Here is a 23,898-nt window from a genome sequence, read left to right on the forward strand (position 1 = left end):
GAAAAGCCACAGCCACCATCCTCCAGGCCCCAGAATGGTAGATCCACTGACAGCATGCATTGTGCACCTGGAAAAGCCACAGCCACTCAATGCCAGCCCACGGAAGCAGTCATGAGGGAGGCTGTACCCTGCAAAGCCACAGGGGCAGAGCTGCTCAAGACGATGGGAACCCACCTCTTGTGTCAGTGTGACCTGGATGTGGAGACATGGAGTCCTAGATCATTTTGGAGCTTTAAGATTTGACTGCCCCACTGGATTCTGGACTTGCATGGGGCCTTTAGCGCCTTCGTTTTGGCCAATTTTCTCCCATTTGGAATGGTTGTATTTATCCAATTCCTGTACATCCACTGTATCTAGAAAGTAACTAACTTGCTTTTCATTTTACAGGCTCATAGGCAGAAAGGACTTGCCTTGTCTCAAATGAGTCTTTGGACTGTGGACATCTGAGTTAATGCTGAAATGAGTTAAGACTTTGGAGGACTGTTGGGAAGGCGTGACTGGTTTTCAAATGTGAGAACAGGGGATTTGGGAGGGGCCAGAGGCAGAATGACAGGGTTTGGCTGTGTCCCCACCCAAATCTCATCTTGAATTGTAGCTCCCATAATTCTCCTGTGTTGTGGAAAGGACCCAGTGGGAGATCACTGAATCATAGGGGTGGTTTCTCTCATACTGTTCTCATGGTAGTGAGTCTCACAAGATGTGATGGTTTAATAAGGGGTTGTCCCTTCCTCTTGGCTCTTATTTTTCTTTTTGCCTGCTGCCATGTAAGGCATGACTTTTACCTTCCACCATGACTGTGAGGCCTCCCAGCCATGTGGAACTGTGAGTCCATTAAATCTTTTTCTTTACAAATTACCCAGTCTCTGGTACGTCTTTATCAGCAATGTGAAAATGGACTAATACACCCGACAAAAGGAGAGAGATAAGGCTGGGCATGGTGGCTTATGCCTGTAATCCCAGCACTTTGGGAGGCTGAGGTGGGTGGATCACCTGAGTCGGGAGTTTGAGACCAGTCTCAGCAATATGGCAAAACCCCTTCTCTACTAAAAATACAAAAATCAGCCAGTTGTGGTGATATGTGCCTGTAGTCCCAGCTACTCAGGAGGCTGACGCAGGAGAATCACTAGAATTTGGGAGGCAGAGGTTGCAGTGAGCAGAGATTGCATCACTGCACACCGGCCTGGGTGACAGCAAGACTCTTGTCTCAAAATGAATAAATAAATAAATATAATAGGAGAGAGAGATATATGAAGACAATTACACTTCCCTATCCTCAGAATACATTTGTGTGAGGAAATGAGTTCTTGAGTTGCAATCGTCATCTGGCAACCTGAGGCAAAAGACCTAAGGACTAAAAGTTAATTTACTAAAGACAGCAGGGCAGAAAATGAAAGAGCCTGAATCCCTATTGTGTCATGGGGCTGTCACACCTGAAAATGCCTCCTTCCAGACCTGCTGTTATTTGAATTAGTTCAGTGATTTACCATACAGCCCAATTTTTGACGGTTATTCTATTTCCTGCACTCAAAAGCATCTTGTACATATTCATCCAGTATTGCATAATACAATGAGATAACTGTTATAGCAGATAAACACACACAAGTAAAGAGAAGAACGAGGAAAACTTTATATTGCTTTGCAGAAGAGTTGGGGGAGAGCTGTCACAGATGATACAAGGGGTAGGAGTTCAATCAGCAGACACAGATGACAAGGAATTTTAAACAAGGAACCAGAGAAGCAAAGGCATGGCAGGCCTGAGCAGGTCTGGAGAAGAGTTCACAAACTGAAGGCTAAGAAGAGCCTGTTTGTTCATCTTTGTATCCCTGGTGTTTAGTGCACAATGGAATATAAATAGAATCTGCTCTCACAGCTTTTTACTATGTTGTTGGTACATTCTCTGTTGTTGGTATGTACCAGAATTGTTGGTACATAATTCATTTCAATAATCTTGATTACGTGAGTGTCTTGGAGTGAGACTAGAAAAGCATGCTAGGGCCAAACTGAGATAGGCCTTGTATGCTACGGAAAGGACACAATAAGACACTTGACAGAGCTTTGGAAGCTACTAAGTGACTCTGGAAGCCACACAATGACTCTCTAGGTTTATTACTGCCAGATGAGGATGCATGGGTTCCAGGAATATCTTTCTGACACCACGCTTCACATTCTCTCTTCCTGAGTGGGTTTCCTATACCAGCATTACGGCCAACAGATGACGAATAATGACGATGAAGAATGACGAAGAAGCATTTAGACTGCTCAAACTTGAGTCGTAACTTTACATTAGCTGCCAGCCAGTATACTCACTTTAACATTAACTTGTGGCACAAAGAGTTGAGGAGACTTAACTTGTGAAAATAGTTGTAGCGATTGGCCTTATGCAGTACTTCCATGTGGGAATTATCACATTTTCTGAACTCCCTCTCTGTGCTGCCCGGAGCTAAGTGGTAGTGTTTACAGGAGTACATGAGATTGTCCCATGGTCCTGCTTCTTCAGTAGCTTATAACATACATGAGGAAAAAACGAATCCACATGAGGTAAGTAACAACAGTTACAAGTATACCACGTCTACAGTGATGAGTGGCACAGAGAACGGGCACTAAAGGAACCTGAAACTGAGTGATCCCTGAAGACTGAGGCTTTGTGGAAAAACCGGAACTTGAATTGGGTCTAACTGGAGTGGAACATTCAGATAGGAGTTGATAGGGCTGGAGGTACAGGATAAGTAAATCCATCCAACACCGTGACTGCCAGGCAAACCTGAAAACAGTTCTCATTCAGAGAAAGAGAGATCTTTCCCCTGAGTGATGAACTATGTTCGTAATATCGTTAATCAATGAACAATGAACAATGTCATCTCTAGATAATTCCCAGAGAAACTATGAAAGTTGTTCATGGAATAAATCATCTTTAAAATTCTCAGAACATAGAGGTGGGGTTCATTGTACCCTGACAAAAACTGAAAACCTGACTTTATCCCAGAAGTATTTATTCATAAAGTCTTAATTATATAAGATTATTTTAGGTTATCAAAGGTAAATCAGACATATCTTACTATTTCGAAGTTCAGAGTTTATTAGAAAAGAAGAGATATATGTATATAACTATAATAAAAATTTGAACGTCATACTTTAGAATAAGCACAGGACATACAAAGTACTACTGGCTGAAGCATAAAGAGTGTAAAAGGAAGGCTTCTTATTTCTAGCTGAGGGAAGAACTAGGGCAGACTTCGTGGAAGAGAGTATGCATTTGAGGTAGATCTCGAATGGGAGAGAGATGTGGAGATTTAGGGGATCAGAAGTATAACGCTGAAGGTTATTCCAGGTAGGAAAATAGCTTAAGGAAAAAAAGTAAAAACTACATAGTTATGTAGTTTATGCATGTATGTATTATATATAATACGTATTTATACATCTATAACACGTAACATATATATTATATAACATACAAGTATGCATGTCATCATATAACATACATAACATGTACATTATATATACATTAGCTATCCATATACATGTTGATATGTACATGTATAATATATAACACACATTATATGTTGTATTATATGTTTTATTTATACACATATATATATCTTAAAGGAAGGATACATTCAACCCACGTGAGGTTTTTGTGTAACTGCTGAAGTGAAGGTAATTCTTCACAGACCAGTTATCCTGAAAAATTAAAAGACTGATTTGTCATATTGGAAAGGCAAAATTGAAATCTCCAGAACAGTAGATCCCAAAGGTACTGAGGGAAAAGCACAAGAAAACAGGAAAGGGTCAAAGACCTTCGTGTTGTAAGCCTCCTGCCATTGTTGAGCCCTGGGGGGCCTGTGGGGAGTTACTTATCCTCTTATTTTTAAAATTTAGGCAAATGAGATGCTTGAGTTAAACAGTCTTCAAGAATCCTTCAAACTCTGAAATACTGTAATTCTTTTAACCCATAATTTAGCTTTATTCACCCATAAAAATTCCAAATTCCCAGGACAGAGGTAGGATTTTCAGATGACAAGGCGATAGGTGTTTCCATTCGGTGGCCATGCCCAATTGATACCACGGTTTTCAGAGAGGGATAAAACAGAATTTGAAAAGGGCTGTTAAGTGCGTAACATTCTTTAATTCACTAGGTAGAGTCAGTCAGAGTTGAATGAGGCCTCTACTCCTAAAGTTTTTGTAACACTACCTAGAAAGCATTATTTGAATACTATTTTTTAACTATTTGGATCTTGTGACTATTCTCAACAGAGATACTGCTCAAAGAAGGCTTATAGCTATCTTCTATGCAATTGGAACAGTGACCAGCTATGAGAAGAATTGGAATCAAACTACTTCCTAACAAGCAAAGATCATTTTTGTCATTCCCAATTTTTAAATTAGCTTATAATTTCTTTCAAAACCATTTTTCTCTATAGCATTTTTCATTAGAAATCAGCCACAGTTCAAGGCAGGTACTTCACATAAAATTAAAGGACTGGATTAGATATCTTTTTAAGGCAGTCTAAAATATTCTATTATCAGTACCATTAGCAACAAAAGTAATAGCAGGTTACTGTAGAGACTTATTTACACATCACCCCATTGGTAAGCAATAATCATAATTACAGTAATAAAAATTTACATTTTTTGAGTAATTTCAACGCCTTTCTTGCAAGGTGTTGAACGTGTTTTGCACACATCAGCTCATCAGTTACATCGGTCCATGAATCCTGGTATCATCATTGTGCAGAAAGATGCCACAGCTTCTTGTAGCCTCCAGCTAGCAGGGGAATAGGTCTCTATGTTTATCGTTTAAAAACTGGATTCTCCTTCCTCTAAGTAGCAGGTATTTTCTATTCAAATGACATATTATCTTCTGAATCAGAAAGCTATCTACAACCAATCCTACTTCTAGGTGTAGAAACACAAAAGCCTTTTTCATGTCAATACTCGTCACATAATTTCATACACACACATACACACACACACACATATTTTAAAATCTTGATTCCTACTAAAATTATTTGAAAGGGTAACTTTCTGATACAAATGCCATAAAATTAATGTCTAGCTACAAAAAGAAAAACGATTAAGACCATGAAATATCCCACCCAGTAAGAGTTACATGCTGAAACCATAAACCTTGCTTTCTGGACTACTTTGTAAACCAGCCATTTGTGAACAATTACTTTAAATCATCATGCCATTCATTATCCTGAAAAACAGGATAATGGAACGCTCTATCTCCCCAAAGTCTGCTCACTGTAAACAGTCCATCCCTCCTAGCTGACTCCAAAAGCTGTATAAACATACTGCAATCAAACCCACCATAGCTCACAGAAATCCTTTCTTTAAGTAATCTACAGAATGCCAATCTAATACAAATACAAGAAAGAGAAGTTCTTACTAACACAATATTTTGTATTTACAGTATTCTGAACAGTGCTTAAACCTGCACTGGTTATATAAAAGATACTCCCCCACGCTACCTCCCGCCCCAGGCTGACAGCGTGCTTGGTTCTCTCATTTACACCACACTGCAATAACATAAAGAGGGGCTTACTATTAATCCAGGTTTTACTACAAAGCGACCCGTTATTTCTCTGTCAAACACTCACAAGAGTGCCAAGTGTCTGTCATCCAATTCAAGGGATTAAGTCTTCTTTTATAGTCTGATACTTGTACCAATTTATAAAAATACAGATATAGTTTCTTAGAGTTGGTCACAGTCGATATTTTGGCTTGGATTCAGGCAGCAGAGGTTGACTATGACAGCTGGCAGGAAACTGAGGGGAGAATACATCCTCCCCCTTCAGTCACCACATCTCAGTTGCCATAGTGATTAATCCTTAATTGAAGGCTGTCTTTGTACATTTCTTTTCAGAAAATTTTACGCAAACTTAAGTTGAAAACGTGCAGTTGACTGAGAAAAGGAGGCATCACATCACAAACAGGTACAGTTCAGCTCCGTGACATACTTCCATATAGTAAAATAACAGATGAACTCTATAGTACATTTTACTCCTTTTTAAGATACATGGTTGAATTTGAAGAGTAGATTCACAGTTTTTGTCATTTTGGTTATTAATAATTACTGTACATCAAATAATTACTGGACATGAAAAACTCTGAAAGACCACAGGATCTTATCTAGGATTACAGTGTTTATTACTTCTCTTTTAGAAGTTTTCATTTTAGTATATTCCCTTGCAATCAAGTTAAAGGTTCTAATTCAGACTCTACGGTACTCTTTTGAAGTTGAAATACTGGTATACTGTGGCAACTGTTACTTGTGTACTGATTTCATAAAACAAATAGGATTTATTTTCTTATTGAGACAACACGTCTGCAACTGGCTACAGACACACATGCATGCACACACAATCTTTTCAAACAGAAGTAAAGTTCTTTAATAAAACTTTGATGACAGACATGAAGCACTCAGAGGAATTACCAGTAACCAAAAAGATTCTAGATTGAGCCCCAGATGAAAGATACTGTACTATCTATCGCTGGGAGGTCTGAGCTTTTTGGAGACTTCAGAATCAAGAAGTTTGCAGGTATTTTCTAACACTAGGACTGAGTCTCTTTTGTTCTTGCTTCATTTCCCTTTCCCTTTGTTTATTCTCTTTTCTTCTCGTAACTTTTTTTTTTCAAAACTGTAAATTCACTATTGCCACCCACTGCCACACCAGCTGCAAAACCTCTGACTAACGTTAAGTCTCTCTAGCCAAAGATGATGACTGTGTTTCAATGATTTCCTCATTAAAGGTGCTGAAGTAATAATGACATGATATGATGAAATCAGTGATTGGGAACTTTTCTTCTCAGAAATTCTGTGAGACAGCTTTGAAATGTTAGAATGAAATTTTGCTGTATCAATGACTGACTGAAGTCGGCCACTGAAATGAGTGTTTCTGTAGACTGTGTTTGGGCTGCTAGCAATGGCCCCATGGGAACTGACCTCCCATTTACTGGCTTTAAAACTTCACCACAATGTAGTCATTAAACAACTAATTTCTTTATCTTCTCTGAAAAGGGTTTACTAAGTTGGTGTGTGTGTGACGAGGGGGACAGGCAGCCTCGAAGGGTGTATTATAACACCCACGGAGTAGGTATTCCAATTTGTTTCCTAGCGAGAGATGCCCCTCCCTCTGAAAATCACTGTAAAGAGACAAGGTTTCCAACGAGGTTGTGCTGCCCACCTCAAAAACATTTGGACTGAAAGAGCTCACAGGCAAACTGCGTTTCCAGCATTTTATTTTTATAACTTTGCTTAAGAAGCAGGTTGCTTCTTAGGTCAATTGTTGGAGAAATTATATGCTTGTATATTTCTTCTCTAACAAATATTTAGATAAGCTAATGACCAGTATCCAGTTATTTCACCAACATCCACTACAGCGGTTTGCCAAATTATCTGACCTTTCACATTAAAATTTGTATGTAGAAGGATATGGTTTTAAAAAAGGGCACAGTTAAAAAAAAATCCTAATAAAAAATTAGCTATCTGTTTAAAAGATTCCGACATACTCTTTATCCTAACAAAGAAGTTTCTGGAAAACCCAACATAATTCTGCCTGCCTTTTTCAGATGGCACATACAAGGCGATCAAACTGTAGAAATGTTGTTTAAAGTGCTGGCTGAGAGATGGTACATTCCTGGATCAGATGAGAAGACGAGTATAAAAAGCAGCATATTTGGGTCATGAAAGAATGCTTTCACGAGTTGTAGTTTGGCGTTGGGCCTACAGACTACATTGAAAGAGGCTAGAAAGGATAGCCTTTCAAAGTCCGTTATTCGATTTATTCTAGGGATATTATAAGACAACTGGCTGTTTACTATATCGTTCTGCGGTCCCCAAAAAACCCCAAGTGACAAACTTCCTTCAAAGCGAGTGCTAGGAAACGCTTTGCTTCTGCTAGAACCAGTGTTTTTCTGATTTTGTTTTTTTTTTTCCCTTAAGGACAAACATTTCACTCAGCCTTTCTCAGCAGGGTGTTATGGCATTTTGGGCAGAACAATTCTTTGCATGTGGGAGTGCCTCCCCACTGCCCCGCCAAGCCAGTCCTCTGTCCAGGACAGTTATCTGGAATCCCTGGCTTCCCGACGCTAACGCCAGTTAGACACTCAGTCATCGTGACCACCCAAACTGCCCACACACATTTCCACATGCACTGGTTGAGGTATCACTAAATAGACAGCTTATCTCCTTTGTTTTTTCTACCAGAAAACTCAATCAAATTAGCCATTTTAATACAATATCTGGGTAGAACATGTTATGTCCTATGCATGTGTATTCTAACGTTCTCCCTGTCTTAAACTTCCAGTTTAATTTATATTTTCTCTGGTCCTGAATTTCATTTTGTACTCTGGTTTTATTGTTAAGGTAATTTGATTCCTTTGTCAAACCAGTGAGGTACAAATAAATTAATTCCCTTGATAGTTCAGAGGAATTCTACCCCTACCTTCATTCTTAAAATAGCACTAGGTTGAAGCAAAATATTGGTATTATATACAGTACGCATTCTGAACTCTTGCCCATAAAGTGACAGTAAAATTACTCCTGAGGCACTTAGCTCTTAGAAAATAATAAGCCAAACAGAAGAGAATACTTTGTAAAAACCTTGGATGAAAGTGACTATGCATAAACAAAAATATCACAACAGCAATTTGAAGTGGGAAGAGCCCACAGAAGTATTTGACTTTTAACAGTATAAAAATCCTTTTGCTAAAAATATAAATTCTATATGAAATGAGTTATCTGTGTGTGTCTTCATTTTAGCTGAAAAATTGTGGAGCAATCTAATCACATACTTTCCTTTATCCATATGAGCAGAAATGGTTTTGGTTCTGATTGAACTACATGATTCCCTCAGATTCCTTTTCATTTTGGGGGCAATGGCCAATTTCTATTGAGGAAAACTATTAAGCAACTCAACATTACTAGGTATTTGGGTGTAAATTTGTTGTTTAATCTGAAGCATCTTCAATGACTACAGCTCCCAAATGTTTTGATTTTTACACTTATTTGTATGTCCCTTACAGTTTTTGTAGCTATTTTGGAGGGAGTACTTAGAGAAAATACTATTGAGTAACTTCTGTGAAAAATGAGGTAACTAAAGATGATACTACCCTATATTTTTCTTACCTTAGAACTGCAAACAGCTATGTTAGCAGGCAGCTGGGAAAACTGCTTCAACTCAAATACATCATGTGCTGCCCATCGGCTCATGTGATTTTCAGCTTTGCTCGATCCAATCACATTCTGGTTTGAGTGAATATAAGCCACTTCCTGAACACCACCTAGGAGGTAATTGATATTTTTTAAGCGATATATCAGTATACAGCAGTATGGTTCCACAAAAACACATTATTCTTATTTTTAATACTCAAGAGAAACATCAACAACACAATACTCTTTGGGAAAAATCTTGAAAAGAGAGAGAGTACAAATATGTTAGTATAGGTTACCTTGGAAATGCCTTTTCCTTCTCATCAACGTGAGATGAGAACTACTGACAGCAGGTAACAATCTTTAAACTTGAAATGGAGGTTTTGGCCAAGAGAAAAGTCATGGTTGAGGAGGGTCCTCTCTATGAATTTGTTTTTATTGTTAATTTAAAAAAAAAAAAAGTTTTTCACTAATTTAAAGAATGAAACCTTCCTTCTCTGTTCCTTTAAACATGTACTTGATTACAGTGATGGAATGGGAGCATGGGGTTTATGACCAGGGAGTTTCGTTTGATTGGCTTTGCTCAGTTTTACTGTTTGTATTTTGTCTTTTTTGTACATATGCCCAGAGAATGTCAAGATGAGAGCTTTTTAGGAAATGAAAAAAATTAACTCATGGCTTTTATCTGAAAGAGGTTTAAAAAATAGCTACAATTTTTATTGCTTTGCTTCTAGGCACCTATAATTCATTTTTGAATTGTGATCATAAAAGAGAAGGCCAGAACCAAGGCCTATAAATGCTCCCTCCAACAGCTCTGGCAACAAACCTCAGGTATGACCTTCAACACTTGTGCTGTTTCAGTCCTGAACCTCTCCAACCAGAAATTGCCAATCATGCAAACACAAAACGTTGTTAAATAATATGACGAGACAGTAACTAGCGTAACATTCTCCTTAAACTTCAAAATACCAGGTACTATATATGGCACATAGTTTTAAAACCTTTACGGCAGAAAATTTACTCAGATGTTTCTTAATTCTAATGACATGTTATCCATTGTTCAAAACAGCATTAGTTCTAAACTAACTACTGACACCTTTTGCACAGTAAAAAACAAACAAAAAACTGAGCTGATTATTTAAAAAAGTTTATGCAATAATTCCTCAAACCTAAAATCTAACTGTAGCACACAAACCAAAGGATAATTCAGTACTTATTTACAAGGACACCAAAATATATATAATAATGAACTCTTAAATGACAATGCTAAAACCCACAAAGAAAGCCTGATTTGTACATAAATCAAATACAACAATTAAGATTTCTATAGCAAAATATCCTTGCTTGTATCTCAGCTTCTTTCACATAACTTCTGGGGGAATAAGTCAGACACCCGTGAAGGCAATGCCTTAAAATCACCACACAGACTCTGGGCAGAGGGTGGTAACAGCAGAAGCAGGAGAATCTCTGAATCTGTACACAGAAACAGACAGCAACCAGACAGCAAAACCAAAAGCCCATGGACATTTACATCAAAATTAGGTAACAAGATACCCTCATGACACCTAAAGTACAAGCAGGTGGGGAAAATCTCCACTAGCTATGAACTCTGCATGGTTTCAGTATCTGTGTGAAAGGAGGAGGAAGCAACAGGGCGCCTGACAGACCTAAAAACAGGAGACCCCAGAACTGCCAACAGGTATTCACCGGAAAGCACAAAGGGCCAGCTGGGGAACAGTAGCTGAATCCGGGAAGGTTTCCTGCTCTCCAATGCTGAGAGGGTGCAGGGGGGACACAGTAAAAAGGCCTGGAGGGGCTAAAGCAGGCCAACTGCTAGAACTCCCAAAACTGACCCACTAGGGCCCCCACCCAGGTGAAGGCCCAACAAAGAGGAAAAACTGCTCGGGGAGAATCAAAATAAGTAGGATAGGAAGAACAAGGGTGAGGGAAAGAAAATATTAGAGCAAAGCAAGGGAGAGCGAAAGGAAGGCCCACCACAGTGCAGCACTCTACATGGAAATAACACATGGATCTCTGTGAAGTGAGAAAAGATTTCCTAAGCTCTGCTTCATTTGTAAAATTCAGGGTAAGTAATTTCATATAAAAATGACCAAGGGAAAAGCAGCAGGGTCAAATCTCATAAAAATTATTGTGAGAAAAAAGAGAACAATCAGAATAATATCCCTCCAATGAAAACGTGCTAGAAAGATGTGCTCACAAAACAGAAGAAGACATGAATCAACAACGTAAATCAGAATTAGAGGAACCCAGCAATGAGTGATGAGAACTTAGGAAAGACTTAAATTTTTTTTTTTAATTTCAAAAATGAAGACTAAACTAGAAGGAACATAAGTGGGAATAAACACAACATATAAGCCTTAAGAGAAACAAACAACATTTTAAAAAAGCAAAACGAAATGAACAGATCAAAAAGATGAGACAATGTGACAAAAACTGAAGATAGGCAAAGAAGACTGAACATCTGAATAATAGGAGTCCCTGAAGAAGAAAGCCAAAGCAAAGGAACAGAACAAGTAACCAAAAACACTAGTACAAGCAAGTCTTTCCCAAAATAAAATGTAAGTGAAAACAACACTGTGTTTATGAGAATATGAACCCAGGATAACCAACATCAAAACACAATCTAGTAAAATTATTGGACAATAATGAAAAGAAAAAAATGCCCTGGGCATCTACAGAGAAGGAAAAAAAAAGAACACATAATACCACACTTTATGCCAAAAGAAAACAAAGCTACATATTTAAGACGCTCAAGAAAAGACAATGTGAGCCAAGTATTTTACATCCAGCAAAACTGACTTTCAGGTATAAGGGCACAAAACTGTTACTGCAAGAATCTCAGGGAATATTATTCTCACGAATACTTCTTGAGGAATTACCAGACAGTCAGATTCAGACAACCAGAATGACGTGAGGAACACTGACATTAAGGACTGATGGGGAGCATGAAATGTGTAGTTACCTGTGGACCAAGTGAAGTCTAAGAGAAGGGTAGTATATAATGCAGTGTCTACATCTTTGACAAGAAAGACACAGTATATTCATTTTAAAAATGGAAGAAAAGGGAGAGTAGAGGCAAAAACAGATAAACCCTAAATGTCACTAATCAAACTGTGGTCGTACTGCTATTTTATTCTTTGTATAATACGGGATAAAGCAAATGAGCAACAATGGGGCATTAAAAGTAAATCATTCCCTATATGCTTGAGAACCAGAATTACCAATATTGTAGAAATGGTACTCAAACATAGTAAAGGGGCTAAATGAGAGCTCTATCTGCTCAAATTAAGTATCAATACAAAAAAGTATAAATATAAACTCGAGGTATTTTATCATCACAAATATGTGTACATATATATATAAAAATATACCACAAATATATGTATACATACACATGTCTTATATGTATATAAATATAAATAGATATATATACAATCTGGCCACTGAAAAGGCCCAGAAATAATAACCAAGTCAACAGTAGCAATGATCATTACTAGCACCATACTGTGGTCTTGAAGCACACTCTCTCTCTAAAAGAAACCAAGACTTCTTGGAATAATGACTGATTGTAGGTCTGGGACAGAAAATGTATGAGATGATCCTGGAACATCTCGTTAAGACTAGACAACAAAGAGGCTTCCAGAATGACCAGCAGCAAGCCAAAAGGCTTCAGGAACCAAAATACTCATTTCAGAGATTCCCCTCCAGCCACAGATAGGACAATGGAGCCTTAATAATATTATTAATTGCAATAAATTGAGACCCACTAAATGTGTTTGAATCAATTACTAAGAAAAGAATGAGTCATTCCTATGGCATATAGACATATTTAGTTTTTACTATACTATAAACTGGTAAATAAAGAAAGCAATGAGCACTTTTCCTTCTCTCATATATGAACTGTGCCACTGGGTAAGCTACAGTAGATGAGGGGAAGTAGTGAAGTACCTCTTTACAAAAGCATTCTAAAAATTAAATGAAAATGAAAGGAGATAAACAGGAAATATTTTGCTACTCTGAATGAATAAATAAGTATAGGTATTAAGTATCAGTGGCTGCTAGGATCATAAAGAGAGAATAAACATTTTGTGCCTACTATAGTGTTGTTAAACACTAACTTTTATCTTGCCAAAGGAACTGAACCTGAGTCTGATCCAGTCTCAGGAACCAACTGCTCTTTTGCAGGTAATATAGAAGACAGAAGAACATGTTTAACTGCATGGAGAGGATGCAATTAGCAAAATACAAACTGAGGGAAACTCTGTAAGAGATGGTCCAGGTACTTCCATAGTTACACTGTAAGGCAATGAAAGGGATGAGGATTCCTGTAGATTAAAAAAGACTGCCTAACATTTTTTAAAAAATGTGAGACTGGACCATAATACCTAGTGATATGGTTTGGCTGTGTCTCCACTCAAATCTCATCTTGAACTGTAGCTCCCACAATCCCCACCTGTCATAGGAGGGACCTGGTGGGAGGTAAGTGAATCATAGGGACGGGTCTTTCCCGTGCTGTTCTCGTGACAGTGAGTACGTCTCATGAGATCTGATGGTTTTACAAAGAGGAGTTCCCCTGTACAAGCTCTCTGTCCTTTCCTGCCACCAACCATGTTAAGACACGACGTGCTCCTCCTTGTCTTCCGCCATGATTGGGAGGCCTCCCTAGCCATGTGGAACTGTGAATCCATTAAACCCCCTTTTCTTCTCAGTCTCAAGTATGTCTTTATCAGCAGTGTGAAAACAGATTAATTCACCTCGAGATGCACATTTGGTGATAAGACCATGTAAATGTAAATAAGTAATTACTCTAGAAGCTAGAATAATTGGTATTTATGAGGGCAGAGGAGTTATGATTTAGATGGGCACATGGAGGGGGTCCTGGGGTAGATGGCAACATTATCTTGACCTACATGTGGTCTCCCATTTATCCTGCTACCCAGCCCTTCCTTATTTGTGCCTCAATGCAGCGTCTTGACTTCAGGGCTATTTTACAAGTTAATTCAAGGTGTCTCACAGACTACTTGATAAAACAAATACACTTTTTAAAGTTTTCAGAATGTGTCTTTAGTTACCTAAAAATTTATCCATTGATTCATATGACTGCTCTTGATTGACAGCTTTCTCATTTGAACATTTCATTGGTTTTCTTGGCATGAAAGTGCTATTTTTCTTATTATGGCTAGGCAATTTTGAAGAAAAACTGGTTCTGTCTTTTACAGTTCTTGCTCTATGGCTCTGTTTAGAGAAACTGAAGTGGCTGACGGATAAACTCTCATCTGAGGATGAATAATCATCAATAAACTGAGAGTTATGATCCTCATTTGTTGCATATACTTGGTTTGTTTTGTTCACTGTTTTGGGAGAATTGTGAAGTTCTTTTTTGGTTTCCTTTATTCTCTTAAACCTCAATGAACTCTTCCTTACTCTTGACTTGGAAGAAATTTCAATGTCATCAGATTCATCACTGATATCGCTGGTGCCTTTTCTTTTCACAATAGATTTCAGGGTTGTGTTCTCAGGACTTAACTTTTCTGAAATTATTCCATTTCTTTTGTCATCAGTCTTTCGACCATTATCATTATTTCCTGTTTTTACAGACTGTTCTGTTTCAGAATCCTCAGAACCCTCCAAGGGTGGCTTAAACCTTATACTGTTGTCGGGGAATCTCTCAGTTGTATATTGTGTAGGACAGATGACATCACTATCTTCTGATTCTGTGTCATTCTGTAAAATGCAATGTTTATCTGTATTTTTAAATTTTTTCTCATCAGACTTAGAAGAAATATTCTGTTCTAAAGTCTTCTTACTTTTATAAAAAATATGCTTTTCTTTTGGATTTAGGATGTTATCTAATTTCTGATATTTTGAAGTACCAAGAGAGTCCTGATTTTTCTCACAACCAGCATCTTTGGCTTCTGTTGAAAGGCACGTGGGCTGCTCATCAGAACTTTCATCATCAGAGGCAGTATTTCCATCACTGTCCTCGACTGCTTTACATTTTGTTTCAAACAATTTCGAGAAACCACACTGGAGTAAGGTAAGCTGTCCTGGAGAGCTGGAAGCTTTATTTGAATCGGGTGCTCTGTTTTTGGCAGTCTTTACTCCTGCGGCTCCCACTGGCTCTTCATCACTGAAGTCGCTGCAGAGATCACACACTTCCTTTGCCAGTGGTTCTGCAGCTTGTTCTGGACCTCTGCATTCCTGACAGTCAGGCTCTCCAGGCTACAGAAGAAACAATGACAAAAACATCAGAAAACCTCGAGATAGAATATGGAATCAACTGAAAAGGAATCAACTTTGGGCAGGTAATTTAGGTCCAAGTGTATCACTTAGCATTTCTAAAAGTACAACATTTAATAAACATTTAGTAAAGGGTTTAATATCATAGTCTAGTAGTCTTTTCTCTTTCCATGTTGAATATTGTTCCAAAATAAAACAGTTTAAACTCGAATATCATATAATCAAAGTATTTTGAAGAAAAACACAAAGTGGAGTGTTTGGCTTCTAAGATGCAAGGACACGTAATTCTGGCCTCGAAAGTGAAAAGCATACAACTTACTGCTTAAGAATTACTGGAGTTTACTGTCATCTAGTAGATACTTCCAATCATGCTTTAAGAATAAGACAGATTACAGGAGTTAACAAGGTAAAGAATTCACGACTGGAAAATTATTCTAATTGATTAAAAAGGCCAATAGGATCTTGATCACCAGAAATAAAGAATTTTGAAGTAAAATTTGCTACAAATTTAAATTCAATATGTAACTTTTTCACATTAGTCAGAGTTAAATATACCCTAGTTTTCTAAAACTGAGCCTTTAATAGTAAAATATTGCGGGAAAGTATTATCTGCTAATACTTTTGCCAATATTTGATATTCATATATTTCTTTAAATTTATAAAAATTTCATCCCCAATTTAAAGTCATTGGACTGGTATAAACTGACAGTTAAGACTCTAAAAACAAACAAGAAAAAACCAGAAACAATAACAAAAAAACCTTCCACATATGTTTTTTACCTTTAAGATGGCCTTATGATGAAATAAAGATTTGGTGGTACATGAGATGGCAAACTACTAAAAAGATCACAAAATTAAGGAATCAAATAAAATATCTGCTTTCAGTTAGAGAACAACTTTAATATTTGGGTTCAATAATTTTAAATACACATTGGTGGTGATTTTTCCATTTAACTTACCATTTAGTCAAAAATTATTTATTTGAGATGGGTTAGTTATCTAGGTGGTACTGGATTTACAGTTTGGGGTAGTTAAAATTCAGTTCAGCTGTAAATGCCTGAATTGCTCCTGAATTTGTTATATGAATGTTAAATCAGCCTTAATTATTAAGTTTACCCACAGTCCTCTGACTTTGTGTCCTTGACTCTTAATTGTGTTTTTTTTTTTTTTTACAGGTTATAAAATGAAGGAAAAAGGAAAAGAAACAAAATTGTCACAGTGCATGTTTTCTAGGTGTTGTAGGCTACAAGCTCAAACATTACATACCATTTCCAGTTTGTGTGCTGGAGGCCCCTCTTTCAACCATGTTGTGGCTGTCATGATCCCTGCTTCCACTTGGCCTTCTCTCTATAATGTCAGTAAGAAAGAATGCAGATAGCCATGCAACACAGGGGGTAGCCACAACCAGGTAAGCAATAGCAAGGCATACTATTCTTGGAGTTAAGAAACATTGCGTGCAGCTTGCTTTAGCATTCTTAAAGTTATTTTTCAACTTGCTAATTAAGAAACTCATATATAAACATTTATAGAACATTTAAAAAATACTCTTAATTCTTGTCTTAAAGTTTACTTTTACAGACACAGAAAACTAACACTTTCCAGCCAACTTCATTAAAAGTACTAGTGGGGAGAGGGAGTGAAGACATGTTATGTATTTACCCAGTATGATGATATCCGTAACGACGATTCCCATATAATAAGTATGGTAAGGACATATTAACATTTCAAACACCACAATGTTGAATATTGGGAACTTGATATTCTAGCCTATATTGTTACTATATTTATTGTTCATATTCATTTGAAAATACCCCTTAGGTGTAGGAGGCATCAAAATAAAAAGGCCCATCCTACTATGAAATGAAAAACAATATTCTAGTTATATAACAGGCTTGCTACATCTTTGGGAAAGTATTTGGACTTTAAAGCTTCTGGTGTATCATTTAGCAGAAGTTCTAATGGCCTAGATTCTAGAATATTATATTCTCCTCAAAAGGAAATCAATTCACTTTTTAAGGCTGTATGTGTTGATAGAGCAAGAAGAAACAATACTATCATCACTACAGTTACAAATGCCCAACTTAAGAATACACAGACATACTAATGGCATGGTTCCAGCCACTTGGTATCCAGGGCATTGAGTGAGACTCTCCCTTCTGGAACTCCAGGGAATGACAAATGGTTTCTGAATTGTTGCAAGTCCTTTACTCCCCATGCCTGGAGGCTATTACAGTAATGGGATGGGAAGCCTCATTCCCAGGCTACTATTTATCTCTGTAACCGAAGCTAAATGGCTACAACAGGTGAAAGTGGCAGTACTAGAAATCTTAAAGCTGCTGAAACTCCCTTATTATAGATAAATGGCCATTCCAGTCTTAAGCTGCTCAGGCCAAACACCTTGGAGCCATCCTTAACTTCTCTCTTTTTCTCATACCTTGTATCTGACCCATCAGCGAATCCTGTCAATGCCAGCTGGATAATATATATACCATCCAGCCACTTCTCACGCCACCTGCCACCATCACCCTGGCTCAAGCCAACATCACCTCTCAGCTGGATTACTGTAGTATCCTCCTAACTGGCTTCTTGCTTATGCCCTTGTACTTCTATAGCCTAGTTTTCAATAGTAAGTCAAGCTAATATAAATCAGACTATGTCATCTTTCTGTCCAGAACCCTCTAATTGCTTTTTGTCTCATTCAAGTAAAAGTCAAAGTTCCTGCATGGTCTGGCTCTCTGTCATCTCTCTGGCTCCATCTCTTGCTCTCTTGCTTACCCCACTCTAACCAGGCTGGACTCCCTGACATCATGAGATCACACGGGGCATGCTCCTCCCTCAGGACCTCTGCATTTGTTTCCCCTGTCTAAAACACACCTTCCTCCCTCATCTCTTTGAATACTCAAATGCAGCCCTCAGAGTGAGGGCTTCTGTGGCTACCCCATCTAAAACTGCAATGCTCCTTCCCTGACAGTTCTCATTTCCCTTCCCTGTTCTATTTTCTATCCTTAGAACTTACCTATCATAATACATTCTGTCTTTTAGTTATTTATTCTGTTTATCATTTGTCTTCCCATATAGAATGTAGACTTCTGGTAGACAGGATCATTTTGTCTATTTTGTTCTTTTATGTCTGTACCAGCTCTATGAACAGTACCTGACATTTCGCAGATGCTCAACAAATATTTGTAAAATGAACTCTCAATGTCTATCTTTGAAGAGAAACCACAATATAGATAATGGAAAGTCAATGCAAAACAGAATGAAATTGCCCAGAAATCAAAAGATTGTAAGTGTAAATATTCAAATTTTTACTTCTTAAAACATTTTAAAAGAGATTTTACACAACCTTTAAAAATTAAAAATGTCTCACATGAAGTGAAATACTTCTTTTACTTTATGATATGTGCTCCCATTATATGGGGCTAATAATAATATTTAGAAGCACCTTGGCCCAAAGCAGCATGAATCTAACCAAACTTGAATAAGTTTACATTCTAAATGATGACAAATGAGTGATTTTAATTCAAAATTTAACTTAATAATCAAGTGCCAATCATATGCCTAGCAAGACAAATGCAGGAAACGGATGGCCTTGTCACCCCTTACTAATATCAGTGAGAAAACAGGTTAGTATCCTTAGTATTCTGGTATATTACAGAACTTAAAGATATTTTTAAAAAAGAAAATGTAAGACATGGATGGTCCTGTCATCAATAAACACTTCTGAAGGTGAAACAAGATATTCTTAGAATAACTAGTGAACAAGAGAACTTTTTTTTTTTGAGACGGAGTCTTGCTCTGTTACCCAGGTTGGAGTGCAGTGGCACAATGAATAAGAGAACTTTTTCTACTTAATAACCTATCATCCTGATACGTCTCACATAACACTTGTTTAACAAAGAAATAGGTGGTTATTCTGATTAAAAACAGATACCTATGTCATAATATATGACAGAAAACAGGATAAATAATGTAATGCTAATACTATAGACAATGACTTTAACGTGAATATAAGCATGTCAAGTAGTACTCTGAGATGGAGGTAGCAGCTGGGTTTGGGAGCTGGAGGGCAAACAAAGTTACTGACATGAAAAGAGAAACTGGGAAGAACAAATTCATAAAAGAAACAGTGTATTTAAAAAGCAAGGGGAAAAAAAAAACCCAAAAAGCAGGACTCCAAATGGGTCACTGAATTCAGAATCAAATATAATTACTATAAACTAGAAACTCAGCAGTCTACATCAGAAGTTGTATAATAGTAATAATATTTATAGGATTCAAATAATATATACTTTCCTCTCCCCCGGCCATCCACGGTCTACTGCTGAACTTGTTCAGCATACGATTCCTGACACTACGTGGTTATTATGTAAATGTTCTCTTCCACCTCCGGAGAAGATGGTTCAAGTTCCTCAAGGACAGGAACCAATTGCTCCTTGAACTGTCTTTATGGTACTTACTGAATAAATTAAGTACATTAAGATTTTACTACAAAGTCATGGAAGTCAAGAGAAATATCCTAAAGTTCTCTAAGACTCAGTTTTCTCATCTATACCATGAGGAAGTTGAAAAAGATGATATTCCAGGATTTTATGATACCTATATGAATATCAATTAGAAAATAGTTAATATCTTTAGTATTCTGCTATATAAAAGAACTTAAAAGATTTTTTTAAAAAAGGATATAAAATATTTTGTTTGAAGAATAAGAAACATCTATATGTTGAGGATGAACACAACAGGGAGAGTTTAAAATACTGGTGTGGAATTTTTATTGGGAACAGAAAACAAAAATCTCCATGAGACATGAGAGTACATCTCAGGGAGTATTTGGTAACTTTTAATCAAAACACATTTTATATTTTTGTTTATTTAGGAAAATCTCTTTTTTTAGTTCCTGACTTCAGCAGCTGTTTTCAAAACAATAAGCTTCTCTCTGCCTATCTTAAAACGGCCTTGGAGTTCATACTGCTCAGTATATACGTTCATGTGTGTGCATTATGTGTAATTATGCATGGGAAAACCTTAGTTTAGAGGTATAATAATTCATTTCTTATTCTCTACAAGTAAAAATTCCAAGGCATTTTTGATAAAGAAAACCAAAAGTTTCTCTGAAAAGGCAACAGCAATTGTATTTCAAATTTCCTGAGGAAGAAAAACTGTATTTAAGATATTATTGAAAAGGTTAGAGAAGAAGATCACACCTCCAGAATGTCCCTTGTAAGACAAGACCCTTGGGACCTCAGTTTGAAGAGGTTATGGATCCCAAAAAGCTCTCCTTGATGCTCTTTAGATCCTTGAACTGCTTCAAAATATCGTTTGGCATTTTCACTTCCAACCACCACACAGTGAAGTTGCTAAAACAGAAAAAACACAAGATATTTTTGAAGTGTTTGCTCCAACAATATGTCAGAATTTCCTGGCATTCCCTGTATATACACAGCTTTAGTTGGAGCAGGCAGAATCTCCTGAGGGAGGAAATTTTGTTTTAATTTCCCTGGCAGATGTTGCCATTATGGTAAAATAATAATAATCTGGCCAGTATTATTGAAACAGAGATCTTATATTTCCTATTTTATCTGTTTTCTAACAACTGAGTCAAGATTACATCTCTACAGAACATCCACCTGACATAAATGTTTAATAATAAAAGCATACATATGAATACACTTTTCTCCTTTTAAAACTCTTATTATAACAGAAACTACTAAAACTGGCAGAAGTAATTACTATATCACTAAAGTTAAATTACAATCTAAAGTAATGATATGATAACCACCTTGGTGTCAAACTAATTGTGGCTTGACTACATTGCCTACTAACAGCAAAAACCCTATCACTGTTTTAAGGAACACTACATCTTTGACATAATTTTGAATACAGAAAGAACACTGACATGGAACATTTAAAAACACCATTTCAGTATCAACATTAATATGCACTCTCTAACTGCTGGATATTTTACTAAATGTAATATAAATATATAAAATTAAAATACAATCTGATTAACCCCAGGTGTATTTTAAAATTTCTTGAAAGAAACAAAGAATGCACAGAATGTAAAATAACTTCCGTCCACTGATGGAGAAATTAGTAAAAAAAAAGATGCTTAAGGGTCGGGTGCAATGGCTCAAGCCTGTAATCCCAGCACTTTGGAAGATGGAGGTGGAGGCGGGCAGAACACTTGATTTCAGGAGTTAGAGCCCAACCTGGCCAACGTGGTAAAACCCCTTCTCTACCACAATACAAAAATTAGCTGGGCATGGTGGTAGGCGTCTGTAATCCCAGCTACTTGGGAGGCTGAAGCAGGAGAATCACTTGAACCTGGTGGAATCCGCAAGTGACCCGAGGTGGTCACTGTACTCCAGTCTGGGTGACAAAGACTCCGTCTCAAAAAAAAAAAAAAAAAAAAGAGAAATGCTTAACTATTGAGATTATCATCAGAGTTCATTTGCACTGTAATAAGTGATTCTAGGCAACTAAAATTGTTTATAACAGCTGCCATTTATTGAACATTTATTACACATGTAGCATTTTATTTCCATACTCTTGCTTAATCCTTACAACTTTATGTCATCTCAATTTTAGAAATAAAATTACTAAAATTTCTCTATTTTAAAAATAAAGTAACTTAAGTTTAGAGAAGTTAAGTGACTTGCTCACAGCTGCCAGCTAAGTGTCATTCCTAGAATTTGTACCTTGGTTTGGCTGAATCTAAAATTTATACTATTAACTAATTTCTCACTTTCAAGACGTCTCTCTTAAAACAAAACCCATGGGACCTTCATTTAAAGAAGTTATGGATCAACATACCAACTTGATCAGTTTGACACCAAATGTTCTAGAAACATGGGCTGTAATCTTGGGAGCACAAAATCACAATAACAATTGATGCAAGTGACAGCTCAGGGACCTACCGATTTTCCTCTTGTTACTGAACTACCTTAAACACTGATAATGTCAGACTGTAGAACCTGTAACTATAATCACCAAGGTAATTTGTAAGCCTCAATTTGAGTCTTTATAAGCTTCCTAGCAAAGTTTTATCACAAAATTTATAAAAAGCACATTAGTTTGCACTGAAGTGGCTCCAGTAAAAGTGGAAACCAGGTGCTTCCATCTGTAGGCTAACTATAAAAAAAAAATCATGTTACAATTCAAGAAGGTAGGGGAAAAATTAGTAATTAGAAAATGTAGCTTAGTTTCTAGCTTATGAAAAATCCATACAAGGGAGAAAATGCTTGGATCTCATAATAACAAAGAAGTAAAAAGAAAAGAACATTTATGATGTTAAGAAGTTCATGGCCATTCTTCCAACTTCAAGGCCAGCAGTGTGGCATCTTCGTATTTTTCTCTCTGACCCTTTGCTTCCTTACCGTGGGTTATTAGGCAGTAGGGTCAGAGAAAGTAGAGACGAGGATGTGCACATCTGAGCCTTATAAAAAAAACCCTTGTGATTACACTGGCCCATCTGGATAACCCAGGTGGTTTGGGGGATGACGACGTGAGCATCTTTGGGAGACTAGTATTCAGCCTACCACAGTAAAGAAGTGCAAAAAGAAGGATGGGAGCAAGTCGAAATGACACAGAAGCCACCCTAATGGGTTCCCACTGGCCAAATATAAGACAGTGTCAACATTAAAGTAAATAGTGATATTCAATGTGTTGTAATCTGTTACTAAAATGGGAAGCCATGAGACCACACAAATTAAATAGAAGGGAAAGCTCTTTTTTTAATGGTAGAGTTCCAAAGAACAACCAAGAAGGATAATGGAAAAAGAAAAATCACCACCTGACAACCATTACAGTGGTAGCTGATTCAGGCAGGAATCACGAATGAACACTAACGGTTATGGGTGCAGGTCTGATGAGAAACTGGCAGTCTCAGAGGATCTCCTCATAAACTACACATCAATTACAAAGAAAAAAATAGTAACTTTGCAGTGGAGAAACTCAGCAGACACAAACTTGACCTGTGATCAAGGTTAACGTGAGCAGTAGTGGGGCAAGTCACCCTCATGTGCCTTCTGACTGATGCAACGAGAAGAGCACAGTATCGTGTCTGTGGTATTCCTGCCAATACTGCTTGGCCTCAGTCTGGACACGAGGAAACATCAAATGGACCTAGACTGAAGGACATCCTACACAAAGGCCTTATTCTTTAAAATTGTCAAGGTCTTGAAAGACAAAGCCTGGGTAATATTCTAGGTTGAAAAAAACTGAAGAGACACCAGTAAATGAAGCCATGATCCTTGATGAAATCCTGGACCAGGAAGGAAAAACGAGACACTGCTGGGAGAGGTGGGGAAATTGAATGGGTCCTGTGGATTATAGCATGATGTTTTATCAATGTTAATTTCTTGATGTGAATAACTGCATTTTGGAGAGGAATGTAGGGAGTGAGGAAAGCGAGTTGTAGAACTGTATATACAACTGAGTGTTTAGAATGCATAAAACTGTTTTTTATGTATATTTAAGTAGGA

At 37.2% G+C, this 23,898-nt stretch overlaps 1 protein-coding gene across 7 annotated transcripts in view; it reads right to left on the reverse strand.

Moving 5' to 3' along the window:
* Positions 1 to 23,898, reverse strand: part of ERCC6L2 (ERCC excision repair 6 like 2) — a 136,877-nt gene that overhangs the window by 26,563 nt on the left and 86,416 nt on the right. For 5 of the 7 annotated variants that reach the window (XM_023185238.3, XM_023185239.3, XM_023185240.2 and 2 more), the window contains exons 14-17: positions 20,620 to 20,772; positions 16,682 to 16,762; positions 14,248 to 15,397; positions 9,131 to 9,285 (exon numbers count right to left, since the gene is read on the reverse strand). In XM_023185238.3, coding sequence (XP_023041006.1) covers positions 9,131 to 9,285; positions 14,248 to 15,397; positions 16,682 to 16,762; positions 20,620 to 20,772 — 1,539 coding nt within the window. The other 2 variants (XM_023185243.3, XM_031933992.1) reach the window with 2 other exon arrangements.

Source organism: Piliocolobus tephrosceles, chromosome 14 (assembly GCF_002776525.5).
Source record: "Piliocolobus tephrosceles isolate RC106 chromosome 14, ASM277652v3, whole genome shotgun sequence".
In the NCBI taxonomy this organism is placed as follows: domain Eukaryota; kingdom Metazoa; phylum Chordata; class Mammalia; order Primates; family Cercopithecidae; genus Piliocolobus; species Piliocolobus tephrosceles.